Genomic DNA, 25,672 nt, shown 5'->3' with positions numbered 1-25,672 from the left:
AGGCATTATTACCATGATAATGTCATGGACTGATTAACTCCACTTAATCTTAAAATAGATCTACATAAAACCACTGTCATATATCAAGTTAAACTGTTTACACATACCTAGGCTGATTAACCATGGCTGTTGCCACATTTCTCAAAGTCTTTTACATGACAGTAGAAAATTTGTGTCTTATAAAAGCAGCTTTGTTTTCTCCAGCTTTTGAACAACAAGGTCAGGTCTGCGTGTAAGTGTATATACTAATGAGTTGGACACAATTAAGCGACTTTACTTTCACTTTTCACTTTCATGCATTGGAGAAGGAAATGGCAACCCACTCCAGTGTTCTTGCCTGGAGAATCCCAGGGATGGGGGAGCCTGGTGGGCTGCCGTCTATGGGGTCGCACCCAGCTGGACACGAATGAAGTGACTTAGCATAGCATAGGTACACACGAAATGAGTAAAATGTATGATTCCAACTCACTCAAGAAGCTCCAACGTGATGGTTCCTTTGGGTTCTGCTTCTACACTCTTCCCCCAGAACTTCAGTTTGGGATAGATTGAGCCATGAAAGATGAAATCATTGTTTAATCCTTCAGCATGAAATGCACTAATGGGTGGGTGATGGCTGACCTGCTCAGAGATGAGTCTGAAACCAAGGTCATCTCTTAAGATCAAAAAAAAAAAAAAAAAGGTAGTGTTATAATAAACTCATCACAAAATATATACATTATTGTCATTTCAGTCTGAAAGCAATGCTAATATATGTACCATGTATAAAATATACATCAGAAGCTGCTGTATAGCACAGAGGGCTCAGCTTGGTGCTCTGTGATGAGAGGTGGGAAGGGGGTGCGGGGGTGAGAGGGAGGCTCAGGAGGAAGGGGATATATGTATACTTATAGCGGAGTCATGTCGTTGTACAGCAGAAACCAACACATTGTAAAGCAACTATGCTCCAATTAAAAATAAATCTTTTTAAAAAGCAATGTTAAAGTATTAAGGAAACGGATTTGACAAACTGAACGATTCTTTATTATCATCCTGATGAAAAGGACAATACATGAGAAACTGCAAAAATGCATCCCAAACAACTAAAACCAATGTTATTATACATCGAGCTACTTAAACACATTAAAATAAGGAATACCCATGAACTGCAGTGATTTTCATGAACTGACAATACTAGCCATGTAAATTTAAAACGTATCATCCCATTTTATACTAAGAAGAATCTACACTGTTTCCTTTTCAAACATCTAGGGAATAAATGAGATCAAAACTTGTGGACCAAGAGAAAGATTCAGAAAAACAAAAAACAAATGAATTCTCTGTGTGTAAAGAAGCAAGCGACGGCAGGCAGACAGTACTGCACCCTTAGACACATTCACTGCCTCTATGCCAACAATCACAGTTTATGCTAATATATTTTATACAGTTATTTTTTAAAAATCTATCCTAATGGGCTACATAAGTAGAAAGGATGATAGCTAATCCTGCAAGATCAGGAATACTGAAATTCTTGCGTTTACTTTTAATAACGGTCCACTTTATATATGCTTTCATATTTTTGACAGTCTCTAAAATAACAACTATCACAGAAACAAACATCAAAGTTGTTACCTTTTCTCCAGTCTTACAAAATGTTGGTAAATGCCCCAAAAATACCCATTTTCACTTGAAGAGCTATATAAATCATGCAAATTCAACTATCCGCCTGGAATAGAGTGGAAGATCTTACCGAACTAACTCATAAGTCTCTCCCAGGAGTGGGTTGAAAGGCTTTCCAGTGCGTTCCCACTGCGAGGCAACAGCGGAGACAGCAAATGCAGCCACACACTGGGGGACAGAGCGTGAGCATAAGTTAAAAACAGCCTCGCTGGCTCCTTACTCTTTCAGGAACTGAAATTTTGCTGAAGACAGTAATGTACAAAATGATTCTGCGGAGTTTAATTATGTTGCATGTTAAAGATGGCTTAATAAGCAAACTAATAAGCCAATGTGGATATTCAGAATGAAAATGACTCTGAGTCTCTTCCTGTAAGTCATCCCAACTGTGGTTTTTATAAATATACTCACAGTGTTACAAATACTCTCAAGGACTTTAAAAAAAGACTCTCAAATCTGACATTACTTTTAATTCCTTTACAATTTCTAAAAAGTACATCAGCAGATGGTAAAGAATCTGTCTGCAATGCAGGAGACTCAGGTTTGATCCCTGGATCTAGAAGATCCCCTGGAGAAGGGAATGGCAACCCACTCCAGTATTCTTGTCTGGGAAATCCCATGGACAGAGGAGCCTGGTAGGCTACAGTCCACTGGGTTGCAAAGAGTCAGACATGCCTGACTAACACTTTCACATCCCTTTTAGGATGGGGTGAAGAGATAAAACCAAACAAATTGGTATCAAGTCCAGTGAGGTTGGGAAAAGCTGCTTTACATACATGGAAGGACACAAGACTCCATTTAGAATGCTACTGCTTTGTTGGAAGGAGAACAATGTATCCACTCTCCCTGTGTCTAGTCCATCCATATATATCACATGAATATTTCCCTTCAAAAAAAAAATCAAGAAGTACAATTCCTTCTTGTCCTCTTTTTTAACCTATAGTAGTATGTGCATATTTATATAAGCACATAAGCATAAATACACTTATTTATATGTGTATGTATATACATGTCTTCCTAGAAACACTCTGAGAAGTCTGAAAGGCTGAAGTGTCTTCCCCTAACACAATGCCACTTTCTAAAACAATGACTCAGAAACAGCTCACCAAACTCAGGTTTGGTTTTGGACCTTTCTGCTTTCTTCCAATCCTCATTGGTCTGCAGAAGGAACACAGATGACACTCCAAACATGCTATGTATTAATAACATTTCCTAACCTCGCATTAAACTTAACATGACTTCTGTGCGTGTAGGTTGGGCACAAGGAGGTAGGGGAGGTGGCAGAGAAGACCTTCCAAGACGTCAGTCTTTCCCAGGGCTTGGTGACACGCACCTGCATCCTTTCCACAGGATCAGCGAGCGAACTGGCCTTGTGGATGAGGTATGTATGCTCCATATATTCAGTGAGTCGCTGGAGGAAGCTCAAAGGCTCATTAAATATAACTGGCATGGTGATCTTGGAGAGTTCCTAGTGAATAAGAAAATGGAAACTGATGTCCAAAATACACAGTAAACCTACATGCTTCCGTCTCGACATAACATGTTCCTGGAAAGAAAGTCACAGACAACAGCGACCCATGAAATTTAATTAGCATTAGTTCAATTTCCTAAGTCTTCCCAGACCATCTAGCCATGTGGAATATACTGTTCTAGGCCTTGAAGGAAATACAAAGACTACCCAGACGTTCTTCCTTGGCTTTGAGGAGCCTGCAGTCTACTAGTGATCACTGAGATGATGACTGTTAATAAGTCTGATCACTGAGATGACGACTGTTAATAAGTTTGCCTCAGATCAGAATTAGCAAATGACAAATGAAGGTGATGGGGACGCAAGACCGAACACCTCCACACCGGGCTAGGAAGCTACCACTCAGACCACTTTTGTGGACGATTTTTCAGAAGAACTTCAGACTGCTTTTCACAGACAATACTGAGGTTTTCTGAGCACGTCCATATACATTATGAACTAGGGTGCTAGATGGCTAATGTATATTTTACAGAATAGATATTTAATTCTGTCTGATAGAACGACACAATCATGTAGACTTCCAAGAATAATTTAATGACTGGGAGGGGTCCTCTAACCTCAATTGCAACCTTTCACCTCCGTTTACCATATCCTGGGGCTTCCCTGGTGGCTCAGACGGTGAATCCGCCTGCAACATAGGAGACCTGGGTTCAATCCCTGGGTCGGGAGATCCCCTAGAGAAGGGAATGGCAACCCACTCCAGTATTCTTGCCTGGAGAACTGCATGGACAGAGGAGCCTGGTGGGCTACAGTCCATGGGGAAGCAAACAGTCGGATACAACCGAGCAAGTAACACTGTCACTCTCCCTACCATATCCTGCCAGCAAACAGCAGCACCATAGGATCTTAAAAAAACATTCTTTAGATAACAAACTTATCTTGGGATTCCAGTTGAGCTATTCCAAATCCTGAAAGATGATGCTGTGAAAGTGCTGCACTCAATATGCCAGCAAATTTGGAAAACTCAGCAGTGGCCACAGGACTGGAAAAGGTCAGTTTTCATTCCAATCCCAAAGAAAGGCAATGCCAAAGAATGCTCAAACTACCGCACAATTGCACTCATCTCACATGCTAGCAAAGTAATGCTCAAAATTGTCCAAGCCACGCTTCAGCAATACATGAACCGTGAACCTCCTGATGTTCAAGCTGGTTTTAGAAAAGGCAGAGGAACCAGAGATCAAATTGCCAACATCCACTGGATCATGGAAAAAGCAAGAGAGTTCCAGAAAAACATCTATTTCTGCTTTATTGACTATGCCAAAGCCTTTGACTGTGTGGATCACAATAAACTGTGGAAAATTCTGAATGAGATGGGAATACCAGACCACCTGACCTGCCTCTTGAGAAATCTGTATGCAGGTCAGGAAGCAACAGTTAGAACTGGACATGGAACAACAGACTGGTTCCAAATAGGAAAAGGAGTACATTAAGGCTGTATATTGTCACTCTGCTTATTTAACTTATATGCAGAGTACATCATGAGAAACGCTGGACTAGAAGAAACACAAGCTGGGATCAAGGTTGCCGGGAGAAATATCAATAACCTCAGATATGCAGATGACACCACCCTTATGGCAGAAGGTGAAGAGGAACTAAAAAGCCTGTTGATGAAAGTGAAAGTGGAGAGTGAAAAAGTTGGCTTAAAGCTCAACATTCAGAAAATGAAGATCATGGCATCCGGTCCCATCACTTCATTGGAAATAGATGGGGAAACAGTGGCTGACTTTATTTTTCTGGGCTCCAAAACCACTGCAGATGGTGACTGCAGCCATGAAATTAAAAGACGCTTACTCCTTGGAAGGAAAGTGATGACCAACCTAGATAGCATATTCAAAAGCAGAGACATTACTTTGCCAACAAAGGTCCGTCTAGTCAAGGCTATGGTTTTTCCTGTGGTCATATATGGATGTGAGAGTTGGACTGTGAAGAAGGCTGAGCGCCGAAGAATTGATGCTTTTGAACTGTGGTGTTGGAGAAGACTTTTGAGAGTCCCTTGGACTGCAAGGAGATCCAACCAGTCCATTCTGAAGGAGATCAGCCCTGGGATTTCTTTGGAAGGAATGATGCTAAAGCTGAAACTCCAGTACTTTGGCTACCTCATGCAAAGAGTTGACTCACTGGAGGAGACTCTGATGCTGGGAGGGATTGGGGGCAAGAGGAGAAGGGGACGACAGAGGATGAGATGGCTGGATGGCATCACTGACTCGATGGATGTGAGTCTGAGTGAACTCCGGGAGTTGGTGATGGACAGGGAGGCCTGGCATGTTGCGATTCATGGGGTCGCAAAGAGTCAGACACGACTGAGCGACTGATCTGATCTGATTTTGGTTTTCTCTAGATTATTCTGATAATTTTCCCAATCTTCCACCTATCATTATTTACCTTTCTCATAGGAATCAGGTCTTTCATGAAACCTGCTAACTAAAACCACGATCATGTGAACAACCCCAAGGCACCACCCAAGTGGAATGCCATCTGCTTCCACCCACCTTTCTAAACATCTACATTCTTACAGATGTGCACAATTAAGACTAAAGTGACCTTCACAAAACTACAACCAGCATGGGCACACGCACACACACACACAAGAAGCTCATTTATTATCATAAAATACTGCAGAATGCAGACAGATGTAGCAGCTCAATGTAATGAAAAGAAATGATAGGTTTACACTGCCTCTCTGGGAAGACAAAAGAGAACAGGAATGTATAAGGAGATAAAGAACAGAAGGCTCTTTACTATGTGACACCCTGAGATCTTGGTAAATGCAGAAACTCAATGGTGGGCCAAGTCAAGAAAGCGGGGACTGCCAAGGCTTGTCTTAACTGAGATGTCTCAGACTCTCTCTCTTTTACTTAAAATACCTTCATGGTTTTTTTTTTTTTTTTAAAGAGGAATATGCAATGCTCAGTAATAGAAGTAAAAACATGAAAATGTTCCTTTCCTTAGAGCCAAAGCATCAACCACAGTTTGGGGCACACTGCTGTGCGTTTGCACACATGTGTGTACATGTGTGTGTACACATATACCTTACTGGAGTTTTTTAACACATGGCATCTGCTCTGTGTACTGGCTCATTTACTTGCCTTTTTTGCTGTCCCTGTGTTTGGAGGTCTTACGCACACGTACAGTACATACCTAAGTCTGTCAAGTTTTTTGTAATCCCTGTGCTATTTAGTGGTTAAGACATCAGAACCAGGCTGAGCTCCATGACAGGCTCTCTCATTTAGCAATCATGCAACTCCGGCCAAGTTAAACTCTGCCAGCGTCCTTACAATACCATGGCATTAATCTAACAATGTATATAGCATAATCTACTACAAGGCATTCTTCTAAGACCAATACTTGCAAAACACTTAGACTAGTTCTGGGCACATTAGCAAATGCTACATTTATTCATTAAAAAAAATTTTTAAGTCTATATATATATAGAAGGGAATGGCAACCCACTCCAGTATTCCTGCCTGGAGAACCCCACAGATGGAGGAGCCTGGTAGGCTACAGTCCACAGTGTCGCGAAGAGTCAGACACGATTGAGCAACTTCACTTTCACTTTCATATATAGCTATACCATGAACAATTTAATATTTTAGAACATGAGCAAATATGGTTTTAAGGTAAATTTCTATAAGTGGGTTTTTTAGGTCAAAGGTGTGCACTCATTTAAAATTTTTATCATTACTACCAAGCTGAATGCCTTCCAAAAACCCTTTATCCTATTTGTACTCCTACTACTGCTGCCTGGAAGTCACATTTTCTTTTAACATCAAAGGGAGGAGCAGTACTTCCAATCTGTTCATTCAATCATGGTCATTTTCTTTACAGAAAAATTTAACTGAAGGATAGTCAAATATTGAATGGGGCTAAGTAGTTCACTTTTAACTCTAGAATGAAGATTAAAAAACAGAATCCTAAACATAAACATTAGGGAGTATCAGACCACCTTACCTTACCTGTCTCCTGAGAAAGCTGTATGCAAGTCAAAAAGCAGCAGTTAGAACGACACGGAACAAATACCTGGTTAAAAACTGAGAAAGGAGTACAACAAGGCTGTATAATGTCACCCTGCTTATTTAACTTATATGCAGAGTACATCATGAGAAGGCTGGATGAATCACAAGGTGGAATCAAGACTGTAGGAAGAAATATCAACAACCTCAGAAATGGATAAATTCCTGGAAAAAAACAACCTAACAAAATTGAATCATGTAGAAACAGGAAATCTGAACAGACCAATTACTAGTAAAGAGACTGAAGCAGTAATCAAAGACCTGTCAACAAACAAAAGTTTAAGACCAGATATTTTGACTGGTGAATTCTGCCAGACATTTAAAGTGAAATTAATACTGATCCTTCTCAAACTATTCAAAAACAGAAGAGGAGGGAACATTGCCAGTCATTTTACAAGGTGAACATTCAGTTCAGTTCAGTTCAGTCACTCAGTCGTGTCCAATTCTTTGCGACCCCATGAACTGCGGCACGCCAGGCCTCCCTGTCCATCACCAACTCTCGGAGTTCACTCAGACTCACGTCCATCGAGTCAGTGATGCCATCCATCCATCTCATCCTCTGTCGTCCCCTTCTCCTCCTGCCCCCAATCCCTCACACCATCAGAGTCTTTTCCAGTGAGTCAACTCTTTGCATGAGGTGGCCAAAGTACTGGAGTTTCAGCTTCAGCATCATTCTTTCCAAAGAAATCCCAGGGCTGATCTCCTTCAGAATGGACTGGTTGGATCTTCTTGCAGTCCAAGGGACTCTCAAGAGTCTTCTCCAACACCACAGTTCAAAAGCATCAAAGGTCAACATTATCCTGACACTAAAACCAGAGAAGGACAAAGGCAGACCCAGAAAAGAAAATTATAGGCCAATATCCACTATGAACACAGATGTAAAAGAAAACATTACCAAGCTGAACTCAACAATACATTTAAAGGGTCATATACCATGATCAAGTGGGATTTATTCCTGAGAAGCAGGATGGTTCAACACAAGCCAGTCAATCAACATGATATACCACATTAGTAAAATGAAGAATAAAAATATATGATCATTTCAATAGATGTGCAGAAAAAGCATTTGACAAAATTCATCCTTTCATGGTAAGTTCTAGCCAGAGTACTAATGCAAGAAAAAGAAAATGCATTCAAATTAGGAAGTAAGAAGTAAAATTATCTCTATTTGCAAATGATATTATAAATAGAAAACCCTAAAGACTCCACCAAAACACCACTGGAACCAATATGTGAGTTCAGTGAGCTGCAGGGCACAAAACCAACTTATAAAAACCAGTTGTGTTTCAATACACCAAGAATAAGCTATCAGAAGCAATCCCATTTACAATATCATCAAAAAGAATAAAATACTTAGGAATAAATTTAACCAAGGAGGTGAAAGATCACAGTGAAAACTGTAAGACGTTAACAAAAGAAATCACAGAAGACAGGAATAAATGGAAAGATATTCTGTACTCATGGATTACAAAAGTTGTTAAAATGTCCAGACCACCCAAAGTGATCTAGTCAATGCAATCCTTATCAAAATTCCAAAGGCATTTTTCACAGATAAAAGAAAAACAATCCTGAAATTTGTATAGGACCACAAAAGACCTTGAATAGCCAATCTTGAGAAAGAACAATAAAGCTGGAGGCATCAAGCCCCCTGATTCCAAACTATATCACAAAGATATACTAATCAAAATAGTACAGAACTGGCATAGAAATGGACAGGTGGATGAATGGAATAGAGAGCCAAGAAATAAATCCATGCATTTATGGTCAATTAATTCTTGCCAAGAATACACAATGGAAACAAACTAAGTGTCCATCAATGGATAAATGGATCAAGAAAACATGGGTTGTGTGTGTGTGTGTGTGTGTGTATCTATATGTGCACATACACATTAATATTACTTGGCCTCACAAAGGAAATTTTGCCATTTATGACAACACGGATGAAACTGGAGGTACTTATGCTAAGTGAAATAAACCAGTCAGACAATATGGCATTGTATCATACATAGGCAAACCATAAAAAAAAAAAAAATACTGAACCAATAAAAACATAGTAGAAAGTCATTGCCTAAGGGCTTCAGGGTGGGGAAATTAGGCAGAAGTTGGTAAAAGTGTATGAACTTTCAGTTATAATATAAATAAGTCCTGAGGATCTACCACGTAACATGGCAGACAACTGATAATGCTGTTTTGTATAAATGAAAGAAGAGTAGAACTTAAATGCTGTCACCAAAAAAAGCTACACATGTGAGGGGCTGGGTGTGTTAATTAGCTTGATGGGGGAATCCTGTCACAATACATACAGACATCCAATCATCTTGATACAGACTTTAAATATTTGTCAATAGTACCTAAAAAAAAAAAAGTTCACTGAGATCGTCTCTTTTAAAGCAACTTGACCATACAAAGTACACATATAGAAATAAAATTCTTCCAACATATCTTTCTAGAAACTTTTCACACTCCCAGGAGTGTAGATTCGATCCCTGTTCAAGGGAACTAGATCCCACATGCTGCAACTAAAGATCCCGCCCAGTCTAATCAATTAGTTAATGTTTAAAAACATAAAAGTCTTGTTATAGCCAGTCCTGACCTGGAACGCCCTCCTCACTTCCCTTAACGCTTGTATCTCCTCCCCAGCAGAACTTCAAAGCCCAGGTCAAGCCTCTCCTCCTTGATTTCTCACCTCTCCCAGCTCCTGGAACACATAATCTGTACTGTACAAGTGAGCATCTGATCACAGACTGGACGACCTGCTGCTATGTCGGGGTACTAACCAGCATGACTTGCTAAGTACCCAGTGACACAACTCCCGAGGGAAGGGTGAAAGCTCACACTTGGCTGTGTCCTCACCCCTCAGAACAGAGCACAACACAGGTGCCCCTGCCCCCATGCCTCCCGTGTACTCCCACTGCCCCGAGTTTACTCCGATTCCGGCATTTATCACAAAGCACTAGCCTCTCTCGACTCTTTCACTGGAATACCAACTCCCTGAGCTCAGAACCCTCTTGTTGAATGATGGATACTAGTTCACGTGAGGAAATGTGTGAAATAATAGGTTACAATGCAACATGTTTAAAAATATTTTGTAAACTATATGTTATATAGACAAATATTAGAAGGTAGCGGTATCAAAAAGTTAACAGCGGTTGTCTCTAGGAGTTGGAAGTCCAGGTAATCTTGATGATCTTTGCGCTTTTCTGTATTTTCTAAATTTCCTAAAAGGGACATGTATTTCTCTTACAATCAGGGGTAAAACAAGAGATACAATTTAAAAATCTTAACACTTTCAGCCTGGCCAAAGGAAGGGATGGGGAAGCTGACAACCTCGAACCACGGAAGGTGGACCACCTTAGGACACACAGGCTGACATTCTGCTAGTCATAAAACAGACAAAAGAAACACAGTGTATCTGGCATGATGGAAAAGCAGGAGCAGCTAGATACACTCAGGATGGTCCAGTCCTGGGGTCCAGGGACAGCAGAGGGCTGTGGCTGAAAGAATGCCTTCGGAACAGAGAGCACAACAGTGGCTGCCAGGGCTGGGTGCGGGGAGCTGCTGATGCAGGGATGCAGAGCATCGGCTATGTGAGACGAAGAGTTTCGTGGAGAGGTGGTGCTGACGACTGCACAAAGGTAATGCACAAATGTCACTGAACTGCACTCTTACAAACAGCTAAAATGGTAACCATTACACTATATGTATCCTATAACTTGAAAAGAACAACAGAAAAGAATGGGCTGAGAGCACACGCCCCTGCTACCTAACACCTGTGTCACTTCACCAAGTGGGGACTTCGCTGTCGGGATTAGATTAGTTCACACAAAACACTCACCACAGTGCCAGGCATACATTAAGCGAGCAACACATGTCAACTATATAATCATTACTGTTAATAGAACACGCAAGCCTGCCAAGTCCTCCAAGGTTGTGAGGAGGCAAGGTGGCTTCAAAGGCTGGGATACCTGGTCCTGTCACCTGGCAGCCGAGCTGCAGAAGCGCCACCCTGGGGGCAGCGTGGCTTGAGTTCTGAGCTTAAAAGGTGAGGGAGTGAGGGAAGGACACCTCTTTCCCCCCTCCTCCCCGCCCCAGCCGGGAGGCATCGTGTAGGCCCACCAAGGCTCTCTGTCTGGTCCAATCGCCAAGAAGACAGGGGCTTCACCAGGGCGGCGATGTGAGCCCTGGCCCTTGATGGCATGTGACGTGAGTGATGCCATTTCTGGCTCTGCTCTCGTTTCTACATTTTGCTTTGTGGTGCACACTAGCAGGGTGAGGTTTAAAGGAATTTTAAAAGGATTTATTCAGTAAAGGATGAAGAACTTTATCTGGAAGTTTGAATTTGAACTTTCCCCCCTAAAAATACTACAATGACTATTAAACACTCTCTGAGAACAAAAGACATACCAGTGGGTGACACCTGTTGCTTTCATGATGATGGTGGGCTTCCCAGGTGGCGCCACTGGTAAAGAATCCGCCTACTAAAGCAGGAAATGCAAGAGATGCGAGTTTGATCCCCGTGTTGGGAAGATCCCTTGGAGTAGGAAACGGCACCCCACTCCAGTATTCTTGCCTGGAAAACTCCATGGGCAGAGAAGCCTGGTGGGCTACCATCCCCGGGGCCACAAGAGTTGGACACGACTGAGCACACGCATACACACTATGCACACACACACAATTATTGTGGCTCAGGGCTTCCCTCATACCTCAGTCGGTAAAGAATTCACCTGCAATGCAGGAGACCTGTTCGATTCCTGTGTTAGGAAGATCCCCTGGAGAAGGAAACGGCAACCCACTCCAGTATTCTTGCCTGCGGAATCCCATGGACAGAAGAGGCTGGCAGGTTACAGTCCATCGGGTCACAAGAGTCAGACATGACTTAGCGACTAGACAACAATGACGGTGACAGATGGGAATCCAGGCCTAGGGCCTTAATCTTTTCTCTCTATATTATGCATTGCCGTACCCTCACATATATATTCCTGAGAAAATAAACAAGCAACAATGGGACAGTCACAAGCCTGCTGCTGCTGCTGCTAAGTCGCTTCAGTCATGTCTGACTCTGTGCGACCCCATAGACGGCAGCCCACCAGGCTTCCCCATCCCTGGGATTCTCCAGGCAAGAACACTGGAGTGGGTTGCCATTTCCTTCTCCAATTCATGAAAGTGAAAAGTGAAAGTGAAGTCGCTCAGTCGTGTCCAACTCCTAGCGACCCCATGGACTGTAGCCTACCAGGCTCCTCTGTCCATGGGATTTTCCAGGCAAGAGTACTGGAGTGGGGTGCCATTGCCTTCTCCGCACAAGCCTGGTAGATACTGGCTATTCAGCACCTGTTGGTTAGACTTCATATGAAGCAGCACGTCAATGAAAGAGTGTGGTGTCAACTCTGGAGACCAAGTTACAAAGGACATGGTTTTATCATCCATTCAATGGGCAGATTCCTTTTTAATCATTTGAAAAGCTCCCCAAATTCTAAAAGGGTCTTAATCTAATTTTATAATCAAGAATAATTTAAACACCTTCCTCCTGCTTCTTTCAGTAACTCAGAATGCAAGCATTCAAGGAAATGAAAAGGCAAGCTTGTGGCCCAGGCAACAGGGAGTGGAAGGGACAGAAAAAGCACCGATGGAACATACAAATATAGATCCAGACAACCGTAAAAACCACCTCGACTGCGTAGAACAGTCTAACAGATTGTTTAAAATACAGCAATGAACTTGCAATTTTTTTTGCCTCTATTAGCCTGTAATTATTATTAAACTTGGAAGGGAAGTTGTAACCAACCTAGACAGCATATTAAAAAGCAGAGACATTACTTTGTCAACAAAGGTCCATCTACTCAAAGGCTATGGTTTTTCCAGTGGTCATGTATGGACATGAGAGTTGGACTGTGAAGAAAGCTGAGCGCCAAAGAATTGATGCTTTTGAACTGCGGTGTTGAAGAAGATTGTTGAGAGTCCCTTGGACTGCAAGGAGATCCAACCAGTCCATCCTAAAGGAGATCAGTCCTGGGTGTTCACTGGAAGGACTGATGTTGAAACTGAAACTCCAATACTTTGGCCATCTGATGCAAAGAACTGACTCATCGGAAAAGACCCTGATGCTGGGAAAGATTGAGGGCAGGAGGACAAGGGGACGATAGAGGATGAGATGGTTGGATGGCATCACTGACTCAATGGACATGGGTTTGGGTGGACTCCGGGAGTTGGTGATGGACAGGGAGGGCTGGCGTGCTGCGATTCATGGGGTCGCAAAGAGTCGGACATGACTGAGCGACTGAACTGAATCTTACAATTATTTTAATTGCTTAAATTTAAATTTATATAATGGATATATAATGAAAAACGTGGCAATATAAATTATATTTCACTCCCTTTTGGAAATTCACAGAGACACCATTTTTACTTACAAGACAATGAAGTTTGGTATTGGATTCTCTAGATGCTGTATACAACCAATTAATAGGGTATATATTCCAGTAATAGGAAAAGCAACAATGCATATTATGAAGGTCAAGTTTCAGGAAGAAACATGAGCTAGAATGCTTTTATCACTGAAAGCTTCAGTCAGCTGGAAAAATTAAATATTTATGCCAGGCAATTCTACCTTGTGACCCAGCTGAAAGCAAAGTTTAAATTTATCCATGCAAATTAATAGCAACCAATGATGAAACCGAAGAAACTCTTAATTGCAGCTGCTCATCAGCTGACAAACTGAGAAGAAAAAAAAAGCAGGCTGCTTTGTCCCTTAAGCACTATATAAACAACCCACAGGCAAGGCCAAGTCTGAAATGAAAAACAGTTTATAAGTGTTACGCCTAGCATCGTAATGGCCAACCGTGCAAATATTTAAGACCTGGGTTAGAGAGAGCAGCTCAGTTTTGGTCTTAAGCTAAGTCTGCCAGCAGGCAGGATGCTCACCCAGGTGTGCGACCCAAGCACTAAGTGGGCTTCTAGGTTCTTCACTGACAGGCAACACTGGCAGCAGCCTGGGCTCTGTCCCCTGGGTGTGCCAAGGTTGGCACTGGATCCTCTCTCCACAACAGCCCTCCTACCTTGCACAGCTACCAAAGACGTGAAAATGTATCTTCCTTACACAGAAGGGCCTTGGATGGTCAAAGGTCTCTCCCGTCTCATGCTACCCAGTCCCCTCCCTCTCCACAAGAGGTCTAACCTCTATAAGTTGACCATTGCGGAGGGGTTCTTGCCATCCTTATACACCAATCACGCCCAAAATGGCCACACCAAGACCTCGCAGGACAGCCCTTGGGGACCACTCTGGATGCGCAGACTGAACAAGCCTGCCACTCTCCTGCCTCTTGCTGTGGTTACACCTCTGCTCCTTGGCTCTCACAGACCAGCCCTGGGGAGCACGCCACCCAGAAACAAAGGATCTACACACTGGACAGGGGTGTCTGTGTGTGAACTGAATGAACCACACCACGGATAGCTGGATGCAGCCAGTGGCAAAAAAAAAAGAAAAAGAAAACCAGGGAGGAAGAAGACAAGGGAAGCACTGAGGGACAATATATTCCTTTCCTGTTCTTCCTGTCTCATAGCTGAACGTTGTCAGGCTTGGGAGGCTGCGCGAGCCCTCTTACTAGGCCAGCACGAGGCAGGAACACGGAAGGATGTCTAAAGACTGGCTGGACGCTTGGACCAGAGCCACGGTCTCCAAAGGTTCCCGGTGACTGTGGGCAGAGATGCTGAAGGGGAACTGACCCGTGGGTGCTCACCCTCCACACACTCTCCTACCTAAGAACTGATGGGCCAAGGATGCACCTGCATTGGAAGGCACACTGTGGCCCTTCTCCCACGTCTCCTTTTACAACACCCTTTGTTTGATAAAAAATCTGCCTGCAATGTAGAAGACCTGGGTTCAATCCCTAGGTTGAGAAGATCCCCTGGAGAAGGGAATGGCAACCTACGTTGGTATTCTTGCCTGGATAATTCCATGGACAGCCCACGGAGTTGCAAAGAGTTGGACACGACTGAGCAACTAACATTTTCACTTTTCATTTACTTGGTGTGGGGAGGAGGGTGAATCCTGAATCATCCTGAATCCTAGCATAGCAGTTTTGCCCCAGTGTGGGAAAATCTTCAGGGCACCAAGCAAAGGAAGTTTAGAAATACAGTACTGGCCACACTGCTATATTTAAAATGGATAACCAACAAGGTCCTATGGTATTGCACAGCTAACTCGGCTCAATGTTATGTGGCAGCCTGGATGGGAGGGAGTTTGGGGGAGAATAGATACATGTACATGCATGGCTGAGTGCCTTCGCTGTTCACCTGAAACCATCACAACACTGTGAACTGGCTATATCCCAATGCAAAATAAAAAGTTGAAAAAAAAGAAGAAAGAAATACAGTACTGGTTCGTACCAAGGAAATCTCCTTAAGTCAAGGCCTGTTGTTTCTCATAAGACAAAGACCCGACATTAGAAGCAGGGTCTTCCGGTTACTTCTCGGATATTTATTTCAGATCACTGTAGAGTGGGGTGGTAGAGATGACACATTTTGTTTAACTACTTTGCCTCTTCTGCCTCCTGTCTCTTAAGTCAGTATTTATGTTATAATGTACTCGTTTGGGCAAAGCTCCAAATCTTATCTAGAGCTTATATTTAGAATTCAAGAATGAGACAGTTGTCACAGTGACACAGACCAATGTGTTTATCTGAACCCCAAAATAGCACCACAGTCCTGACAGTGACTGACCGGGGATGCGTCTGGTTCTGAGGTCACTTGGCAGGTACTCTGTGTCAAGGGAATGAGATGAGTCGGAGGTTTTCAGGGAAAACATTTAAAGCTCATGGTAAGACAAAAGTATTTCATGAAAAAAAGATGATACAAGGTACGTTTTAGGGAAAATATTTTCTGTTTTCTCAACCCTTTCTCAGTATTGCAAGGTAGATGTGAGTTACAGGAATCAAAGTTGAGAGCCCTGGCAATGTGTCTCTGCGGCGTTTCCCAGAGACCCAGACGCCCAGGACTCCAGGGAGGGTAACAAGACCTCCTGCAAGTTAAGTTTTCAAATGTGGTTTCCAGTAACGTTAAAAGAAGTCTTAATGGAGAAGGAAATGGCAACCCACTCCAGTGTTCTTGCCTGGAGAATCCCAGGGACGTGGGAGCCTGGTGGGCTGCCGTCTATGGGGTCACACAGAGTCTGACACGACTGAAGCAACTTAGCAGCAGCAGCAGCAGCACACTGTTCTCCATAGTGGCCGTACTAGTTTACATTCCCACCAACAGTGTAGGAGGGTTCCTTTTTCTCCACACCCTCTCCAGCATTTATTATTTGTAGACTTTTTGATAGCAGCCATTCTGACTGGTATGAGATGGTACCTCATTGTGGTTTTGATTTGCGTTTCTCTGATAATGAGTGATGTTGAGCATCTTTTCATGTGTTTGTTAGCCATTTGTATATTTCTTTGGAGAAATGTCCGTTTAGTTCTTTGGCCCATAAAATGGCAAATTTTATGTTATATGTATTTTACCACAATTAAAAATGTTTGGCCCCCCCCCAAAAAAAATAAAAGTCTTAATTGAGCTGTCAACTTGTGGATCATAAAAAATTATTTTTGATGGATGATATATTACCATTTGACTCGACATACAGTCGGGAAAAGGCCAAAGAACAGATGATATTGCTAGATATTAAAAAAACACAGAACTCCTACTCCCATCTATTAATATAAGCAAGTCTTCTTAATCTTCAAATCTACTAAAAAATAAGAACATAACTGTTAGTGCCCTCATTCTAGCAATGCATGAAATTCATTCTTGGATAGCTTAACGCAAATGAAAAAATCCTTTTTAATGAATAACATTTTATCTTTTGTGGTATAGTTTCACAAACTTTGTAACATTTGTTATTTTGATCATTCATGTAAGAAGAAATTGAAAGTTTTAGTACCCAAGTCTTATGGCCATAACATATAAATTCTTAAATTTTAATTTTACTCTATATTTTTGGGATAGCAAAGTATGATAGAGTACTCAATAAAAGACTTACAAAGATGAAAAAAATTAGGTTAGGGTAATACTCTATAGTAAATATAGAGTGGAAACAGGAGTTAAAGGAGCAAAAAAAACAGATAAAGTTTTCAAATCTCTTATGGAATTTGGTTGTACTGGGTAACTTTAAGAATGATAGAATATTTTTACTTTAGTAACTTAGTATTTATAATATAACAGATCTTCCTCACCCTTTTATAATAATTCAGCATTAATATTCTACAACTCCAAGACATTTAGCAGAAGTGCCCTCAGGGGCAGGCACTGACTCAAATTTTGTGTCCGGATGCCTTGGTTGCTCAACCTGGCGCTGGTTCTGGTTTCCAAAGTCACTAAGCATGGTGACCCATGACCTAACCACTGGGTGAGTCCTGCTGACAAATTGTAAGAGGATTGGAGAGAAGAGGAGAAAGAAAACAGGGGAAACAGGAGACAACGGGATTATGACACCAGAATCCTTTAAAGGACAACGGGAATAAGGAAATAAGGAACAAAGAGTTCCAACTCCTAACCAGCACCAGCAGTAACTCTCAGATGGGAATCTGTTTGGTAAGAGCTTCAATCGCAGAGAGATTTACGATTGAATTCCAGTTATGTAAAGTATTCATTTCGTGTAGTATATAACCCAACATTGGGTAACATAATCCTGTCCAAAACAGATTGGGAGAAAAAAAAAAGGGTGCCATTAGTTTTGGAAATCTAAGTCCCTGTGTTCTTTTGGGGAAGAAAGCAAAGTAGAATGTGTCCTGTATGTGGCAGTGGAGGATGGAGCACAATGAGCCTGGCTGGAGCAGGTGCTCAGGGGCCCAGGGCATCACATGCCTGAAGACGCTGACTTTCCTTCCCGATTGGTGGTGTTTAGGCACTAAGTCGTGTCCGACTTTGCAACGCAACGGACTGTAGCCCACCAGGCTCCTCTGTCCATGGGATTTTCCAGGCAAGAATACTGGAGTGGGTTGCCATTTCCTCCTCCATTCCTTCCTGATAAAATGAAGCTATACCTAGACCACACCTGGCAGGCAAGCGCCTATCATAGATTCTGAAAAGCCATGTCTTATTGGCTTCCTGACACTACACCATAAACTACAACACCATAAATAAGGAGCACTGACTTCTGAGAAAGTTGGGACCAGACCCCAGCTGAACGGGAACCGGGAGGTCTCCAGCAGAGTGTCCACACTCCCCACTCTGCTCTCACATGCTCAAGTCGACAGAGATGTTGTGAAAAGCTACGGTGCATATCAGATTTCCCCTGCAACTTTTGAGACTTCTTATCATAAAAAGATAAGCCAGGGCTTCCCTAGTGGCTCAGATTGTAAAGAGTCTACCTGCAATCCGGGAGACCCAGGTTCAATCCCAGGGTCGGGAAGATCCCCTGGAGAAGCAAATGGCAACCCACTCCAGTATTCTTGCCTGGAGAAAGCCATGGACAGAGGAGCCTGGTGAGCTACAGTCCATGGGGTTGCAAAGAGTCAAACACAACTGAGTGACCAACACTTTTTTTTCCTCATGAAAAGAAGAAATTGAACGTGAAGCTATGGGAAGAGCTAGCTGAAGGGTCTGTCCACAGCTTCTGAGATCTACTCACACAGAAAGGACCTGAAGCCAAGTGTCTGGACTGTTAAGTGGAACAGAATCACCAAAGTGCAGTGGGAGAGTTTTCAAATCTACCTTCACTTCAAATTCGAATTCCAATTGGTTTCACAGCCACCTACCTCCTCACACAGGCTGTTTCCTGAGGGGTGCTAAGTTGCTTCAGTCGTGTCCAACTCTTTGTAACTCCATGGACTATAGCCCACCAGGCTTCTCTATCCATAGGACTTTCCAGGCAAGAATACTGAAGTGGGTTGTCATTTCCTTCTCCAGGGGATCTTCCTGACCCAGGGACTGAACCAGTGTTTCTTATGTCTCCTGCACTGGCAGGCGGGTTCTTTACCACTAGCACCACCTGGGACTGACGCTTTGAAGTTAAGTTAATAAACTCTATGACTAATACTCTATGAATGCTGCTGCTGCTGCTGCATTGCTTTAGTCGTGTCCGACTCTGTGCGACCCCATAGACGGCAGCCCACCCATGCTCCCCCTTCCCTGGGATTCTTCAGGCAAGAACACTGGAGTGGGTTGCTGTTTCCTTCTCCAATGCATGAAAGTGAAAAGTGAAAGTGAAGTCGCTCAGTCATGTCCTACTCCTAGCAACCCCATGGACTGCAGCCCACCAGGGTCCTCCGTCCATGGGATTTTCCAGGCAAGAGTACTGGAGTGGGGTGCCGTTGCCTTCTCCCTATGAATGCTAATACCTTCTAATTTTTGACCTATTTTCCTTGGGAGGGGGGAGAAGGAGGCAGATATGAGAGGGGTTGATACCAAAAACTACTTTAAAAATTTATTCTGGGGATGTTACTTGCTTTCTCTCTCAAGAACCGCTGCACTTTAAATCTCCATTGTGCACAATGCTGGCCCCTTTGGACTGATTCTGCTGCCCTTTAGAGGGGAGCCCACAACAGTGCCCAAAGAATAATACTTCCAAATGCCAGAACACATTAATGAATATTCATCTAGAACGTTACTCTCTTACAAAACCTCACCAGAGAACACTCGCCCGAAATATTGCCTCCCCTGCAGCTCTTTCTCTATGAGTTTATTCAGAAAGTTCTACAGACACAAGTTTCAAAACACACCATGGTCCCCTTTCAACCCAAACAGCTCTGCTTTTATTTGCTTTCCCTATGATTCAGCCTGTCTCTGTACAAACAGTTCTGCACCTGAAAATAAAGGTAAAACCATTCTTCTGAAGAAACAGCACATCTTTCAGAGAATGCAGGTACAAGCCAACATAACACTATTTACCATCTTTCAAAAGGATGGTTCATTTCCATTTAGACATAATCCTTGCTTGACACATACACCAGATGATTATCAGTTTCTAGCCTGAACAAACTCATGACACTACTGCTAAATCTGACATCCAGTGAGACAGGAGATGGTAGATGACAGACTTAAGCCAGAGAAATACAGAAGGCTGTACTTTCCCTGATCACCAAAAAACACCAAAGCACATCTGGTTTTCATACGGATTCTGTTGACTCAACAAACGTGATACCAATTCTGCAGTAACTGGATTTCACACACTGTGCTGTGCTCTGTCTCTCAGCCGTGTCTGACTCTTTGCGATCCCATGGACTGTAGCCCGCCAGGCTCCTCTGTCCCTGGGGATTCTCTAGCCAAGAATACTGGAGTCGGTTGCCATGCCCTCCTCCAGGGGATCTTCCCGACCCAAGGAATCAAACCTAGGTCTCCCGCATTGCAGGCGGATTCTTTACCGTCTGAGTAACCAGGGAAGCCCTTTCATTAGCAGGTTACAAAATCAATTTAATGAGCTAGAGTCAGCATTGATCTAATAGAAAAAATATCATTTGTTTTAATGATGAGCATTTTTTTATGAAACTAGCTTTAATTTTAAACAAACAATACTTATATACTTACATATTGGATCTCACTGACAATTATGTTTACTAAGGGTTTGAAAATATAAATTCTATAGGATATCATTTTTTTGTCCTGAAAATTCCAGTTCTTAAGAGATTAATGTGTATAATTAACATTTTATTTAAGAATATATACATTTGCCTAAATACATTTGCTTTGTCCTGATGAGTCTGAATGTAAACCAAATGGAGTTAAGAGTCCAGGTGTTCCAATTAAATGTGATTGAAAAGTGAAAGTGAAAGTCTCTCAGTCAAGTCTGACTTTGCGACCCTATCGACTATATAGTCCATGGAATTCTCCAGGCCAGAATACTGGAGTGGGTAGCCTTTCCCTCCTCCAGGGGATCTTTCCAACCCAGGGATTGAACCCAGGTCTCCAGCATTGCAGGTAGATTCTTTACCATCTGAGCCACCAGGGAAGCCCAAGAACACTGGAGTGGGTAGCCTATTCCTTCTCCAGTGGATCTTCCCAACCCAGGAATTGAATTGGGGGCTCCTGAATTGTGGGCAGATTCTTTACCAACTGAGCTATCAGGGAAACACTAAGTGTCGTTAACTATTGATAATAATGTTGAGCATTAAGCTAAACCAGGGTCTGTCCTGACATTTACATAAGTTATCTTATGTATCTCTCAACACAGCTATAAAGTACTAATTATTCTTCTAACTTTACTCAGGGAAGTAAGGCAACTTGCCTAGGGTCTCAAAGACAGGAAGTGGTAAGACCGGGATAAATCTTGTTATCCAGCTACAGAGAGGTTAGCTGAATTACTCTCCATGCAGTGAAAGTGAAACTTAGTTGCACAATCGTGTCTGACTCTTTGTGATCCCATGGACTGTAGCCCGCCAGGCTCCTCTGTACATGGAATTCTCCAGGCAAGAATACTTGAGTGGGTTGCCATTTCCTTCTCCAGGGGATCTTCCAACCTGAGGATCAAACCCGTGTCTCCTGCATTGCAGGCAGATTCTTTACTAACTGAGTCACTAGGGAAGCCCTTAAAATAGATGTTTCTGAGATTATTTCCTTGGAAATTATGCTCAGGAAGTCTCAGATGACATTACTACATGCAGAGAACCCAAGTGTTCAAAAAATGCTAACATGGGCACCCCAGCAGCTGAAAAGGATTTCAGACGTCAGAATGAGCATGTTTAGGAAGTGACTACATTCCCAGCAGGCTTCCCAGGTGGCTCAGCGGGTAAAGAATCTGCCTGCAATGCAGGAGACACAGGAGATGCAAGTTTGATCCTTGGGTCAGGAAGATTCCCCTGGAGGAAGAAATGGCAGCCCACTCCAGTATTCTTGCCTGGAGAATCCCATGGACAGAGGAGCCAGGTGGGCTACAGTCCACGGGGTCGCAAAAAGTTGGACACGACTAAAGCGACTGAGCACAGCACATTTCCCAGCACAGGGACAGTTCCTAGGGTACTGAGGACGCACATTAAACTGCAAAATTAAGAAAGGTCATGCCCAAGCAGATTCTTTAGCAGTTCAAGACTCACATGCTTTAAAATTTTCATCATTCTAATTGGTCAAAGATCATGCTGGAAGAAGTAAGAGAACTTTACTCAGAATCCAAGCCTGACTAGCGTCAGGGTGCTGACATGTACTACTATTTTAAAGGGAATCTAAGGATTTATATGGCTTTCTCAGGTGGCTCTGAGAGTAAATGTGCCTGCAAGGCAGGAGACACAGCTTCGATCCCTGCATCAGGACGATCTCCTGGAGGAGGAAACAGTAATCCACTGCAGTATTCTTGCTGGAGAAACTTATGGACAGAGGAGCCTGGTGGGTTACAGTCCATGGGGTCACAGAGTTGGACACAACTGAAGTTAAGCGTAGGATTTATATATAATAGTTTTGCCATCTCTCTGCTCCTGAAAAATCAGATCCACCTGCAGATAACTAAGCAAAGACACATTCCAAATGTCTGACATACACCACACTTACAAAGTACAAAAATCTGCTCTGTGCACAGAAGTGTAACTGAAATTATATTCTATACTGTGGGGAGTCTGTCCTTTCTGAGAGTATTTCTGAGTAATTCCATGCTGCTGCTGCTGCTGCTAAGTTGCGTCAGTCGTGTCCGACTCTATGTGACCCCATAGACGGCAGCCCACCAGGCTCCCCAGTCCCTGGGATTCTCCAGGCAAGAACACTGGAGTGGGTTGCCATTTCCTTCTCCAATGCATGAAAGTGAAAAGTGAAAGTGAAGTCGCTCAGTCGTGTCCGACTCTTTGCGACCCCATGGACTGCAGCCTACCAGGCTCCTCCGGCCGTGGGATTCTCCAGGCAAGAAGAGTACTGGAGTGGGGTGCCAGTGCCTTCTCCAGAGCAATTCCATGGGTACATACAAACGTGGTATGACAATGGGGCAAGAGCATTTTCTTTTTCTATTTCCTTATAATGAAAAGTCACATGAAAGTCATATTAAATAGCATAATAAATGGTTAAAATGCTGTCCGGAAAACCTAGTGTTAAGACTTTTCCTAATTTCTGATTCTAAGTTTTCAGAAACATTGTGTATCACTTATGCCAACACTAAGATTCTCTTCCAAGGATATGCGTGAAACACGTATCAGCTTCATATTGTGGAAATGAGAGTTAACTTACCATTCCGATGCATTTTCTGAGGATGCTCCAGATACTGAAGTCATTTCTGGAAAACATAGGGGAGGGCAGGCTTGTTCTGGAAAAAAAGAAAAATAATTTAATAGCACTGGCAGTAGAAAAAAAAAAGCTACTGTCATTACCATGAAAGCCACAGGCATACATTAATGAGACATTAATATGCATATAAAAATCTGCATGTGCAAATACAACAATATAAAAGATACTAAATACCACGAGTCATTAGGGAAATGCAAATTAAAGCTACAATGAGATATCACCTCACACCTGTAACAGCATCACCCAAAAGATAAGGGATTACAAATGCTGACATGAATGTGGAGAAAAATGAAGGTTGTGCACTGTTGGTGGGACTGTAAACTGGTACAGCCACTGCAGAAAAGAGTATGGAGGGTCCTCAAAAGATTAAAATTGAACCCGCATAATATCTACCAATTCTACTTCTGGGAACACATTAAACAGTAACTTGAAAAGATGTCTACACCCCATGTTCATAGCAGCATTACTTATGAAAGCCAAGACATGGTGACAACCTGAGGGTCCACTGGTAGATGAACAAGAAGATGGGGTATGTATTTCTCTCTCTGTCTCTCTCTCTCAGACATACACACCCACACACTCGCAAAGACAGGAATATTATTCAACCATCTGCAGCAAAATTGACGGACCTTGAAGGTCTTATGTTAAGTGAAACAAGTCAGACAAAGACAAATACTTCACGATCTCACTTACATGTGGAATCTAACAGTAATGACAATGAAAGCCACATAAAACTCACAGAAAAAAGATCAGATCTGTGGTTGGAGAGACATGGAGGAAGGAGGTCAACATGCACAAACTTTCAATTATAAGATAAAGAACTTTTTTTTTTTTTTTTTTCTTTTTTTTTTTTTTTTATTCTTCCAATTTTATTTTATTTTTAAACTTTACATAATTGTATTAGTTTTGCCAAATATCAAAATGAATCCGCCACAGGTATACATGTGTTCCCCATCCCGAACCCTCCTCCCTCCTCCCTCCCCATACCATCCCTCTGGGCCGTCCCAGTGCACCAGCCCCAAGCATCCAGCATCATGCATCGAACCTGGACTGGCAACTCGTTTCCTACATGATATTTTACATGTTTCACTGCCATTCTCCCACATCTTCCCACCCTCTCAATGTCAGTCATAACACACACATTAAAAGTATTAAAAACTGCTATTATTCAGCTGCTAAAAAGAATGAAGTGATGTAATTTGCAGCAACGTGGATGGACTTAGAGACTGTCATACTGAGTGAAGTCAGACATACAGAAATAACACATATCATTTACATGCAGAAATTAAAAAACAATGTGATGAAAAAAAAAAAAAAAAAAAAAAAAAAAAAAAAGATAAAGAACTACCATGCATATAATGTACAACCTGACTATAGGTAACACTGGAAGATACAATTAAGATACAATCGTGAAGTTAAGAAAGTAGGTTTTGGAGTTTTCATCACCAGGAGAAAAAAAAAAAAGTTCTCTTTTTATCTATATGAGATGATGGATGACGACTAAATCTACTGTGGTAAGCATGTCACAATACTGTGAAATGTAATCTACATGTAAATCAAACCACCTTACTATACACCTTAACCTGAGTGAGGTATATCAATTATTTCTCAACAAAACTGGAAAAAATGTGCATCATCATAGAAAGGCTAAAACAGGGTCATTCTGGGCTTATATCCCTAGTCACTGCTATTTTGGGCCCTGAGAAAGTTTCAGAGTAGATCAACTGGCCCCACATCTTCACAACTGTCCTGATCAGAATTCTCCTAACCCTTCTGTGCTGGTGTCCAGCTATTCAAACCACCTCAGAGGGACACTGTTCTTTCACAAGCTGGCATATCTGACCTGTTGTCTGGTCTAAGACAGACCTATCACATTCTGTTACTCAATAAATTATTTTCCTTTAGCTATTAAATAATGGAAACAAAAATGCCATCAGAGAACCTAGTATCAGGTTGTTTTTAAGAAATTAAGTGGGAAAATGCCAACTCCAAACCCAAAGTAAAATTTAGACTGTGCATCATATATCAGTACTTTGCCAGAGATGCTGATACTGAACCAAACTCAACCAATTCTGGATATACGGGAAAATCCTTTACAAATTAACCTCTAGAGAAGGAACATTCCCAAAGCCTCTGCAGGAGCTGAGAAGTTGCTGAGAGGAGGGTGGCTGTTGTTGGCGAAGGGTCTGCTGTTCCGATGGGCAACATACCTGAGCTCAGGCATCCTGAGACCTCAGCACTACCAGGGGCAGGAGCAGGGGGTGCCTGGAACACCTTCCTGAAACACCCTTATAATGATGCTTTCTTTTCCATT

At 42.4% G+C, this 25,672-nt stretch overlaps 1 protein-coding gene across 10 annotated transcripts in view; it reads right to left on the bottom strand.

The window, feature by feature from the left end:
* OSBPL1A (oxysterol binding protein like 1A) overlaps positions 1 to 25,672 on the bottom strand; it is a 230,192-nt gene that overhangs the window by 16,908 nt on the left and 187,612 nt on the right. For all 10 annotated transcript variants that reach the window (XM_027526163.1, XM_027526164.1, XM_027526167.1 and 7 more), the window contains 4 exons: positions 23,302 to 23,377; positions 2,987 to 3,121; positions 1,727 to 1,824; positions 470 to 652 (listed from right to left, as the gene is read on the bottom strand). In XM_027526163.1, the coding sequence (XP_027381964.1) occupies positions 470 to 652; positions 1,727 to 1,824; positions 2,987 to 3,121; positions 23,302 to 23,377 (492 nt within the window). The remainder of the gene's footprint in view (positions 1 to 469; positions 653 to 1,726; positions 1,825 to 2,986; positions 3,122 to 23,301; positions 23,378 to 25,672) is intronic.

The sequence above is a fragment of the Bos indicus x Bos taurus genome, chromosome 24, assembly GCF_003369695.1.
Source record: "Bos indicus x Bos taurus breed Angus x Brahman F1 hybrid chromosome 24, Bos_hybrid_MaternalHap_v2.0, whole genome shotgun sequence".
Taxonomy (NCBI): Eukaryota; Metazoa; Chordata; class Mammalia; order Artiodactyla; family Bovidae; genus Bos; species Bos indicus x Bos taurus.
The sequence above is the reverse complement of the archived record's forward strand: the minus strand, read 5'-3'. Positions and strand labels throughout refer to the sequence as shown.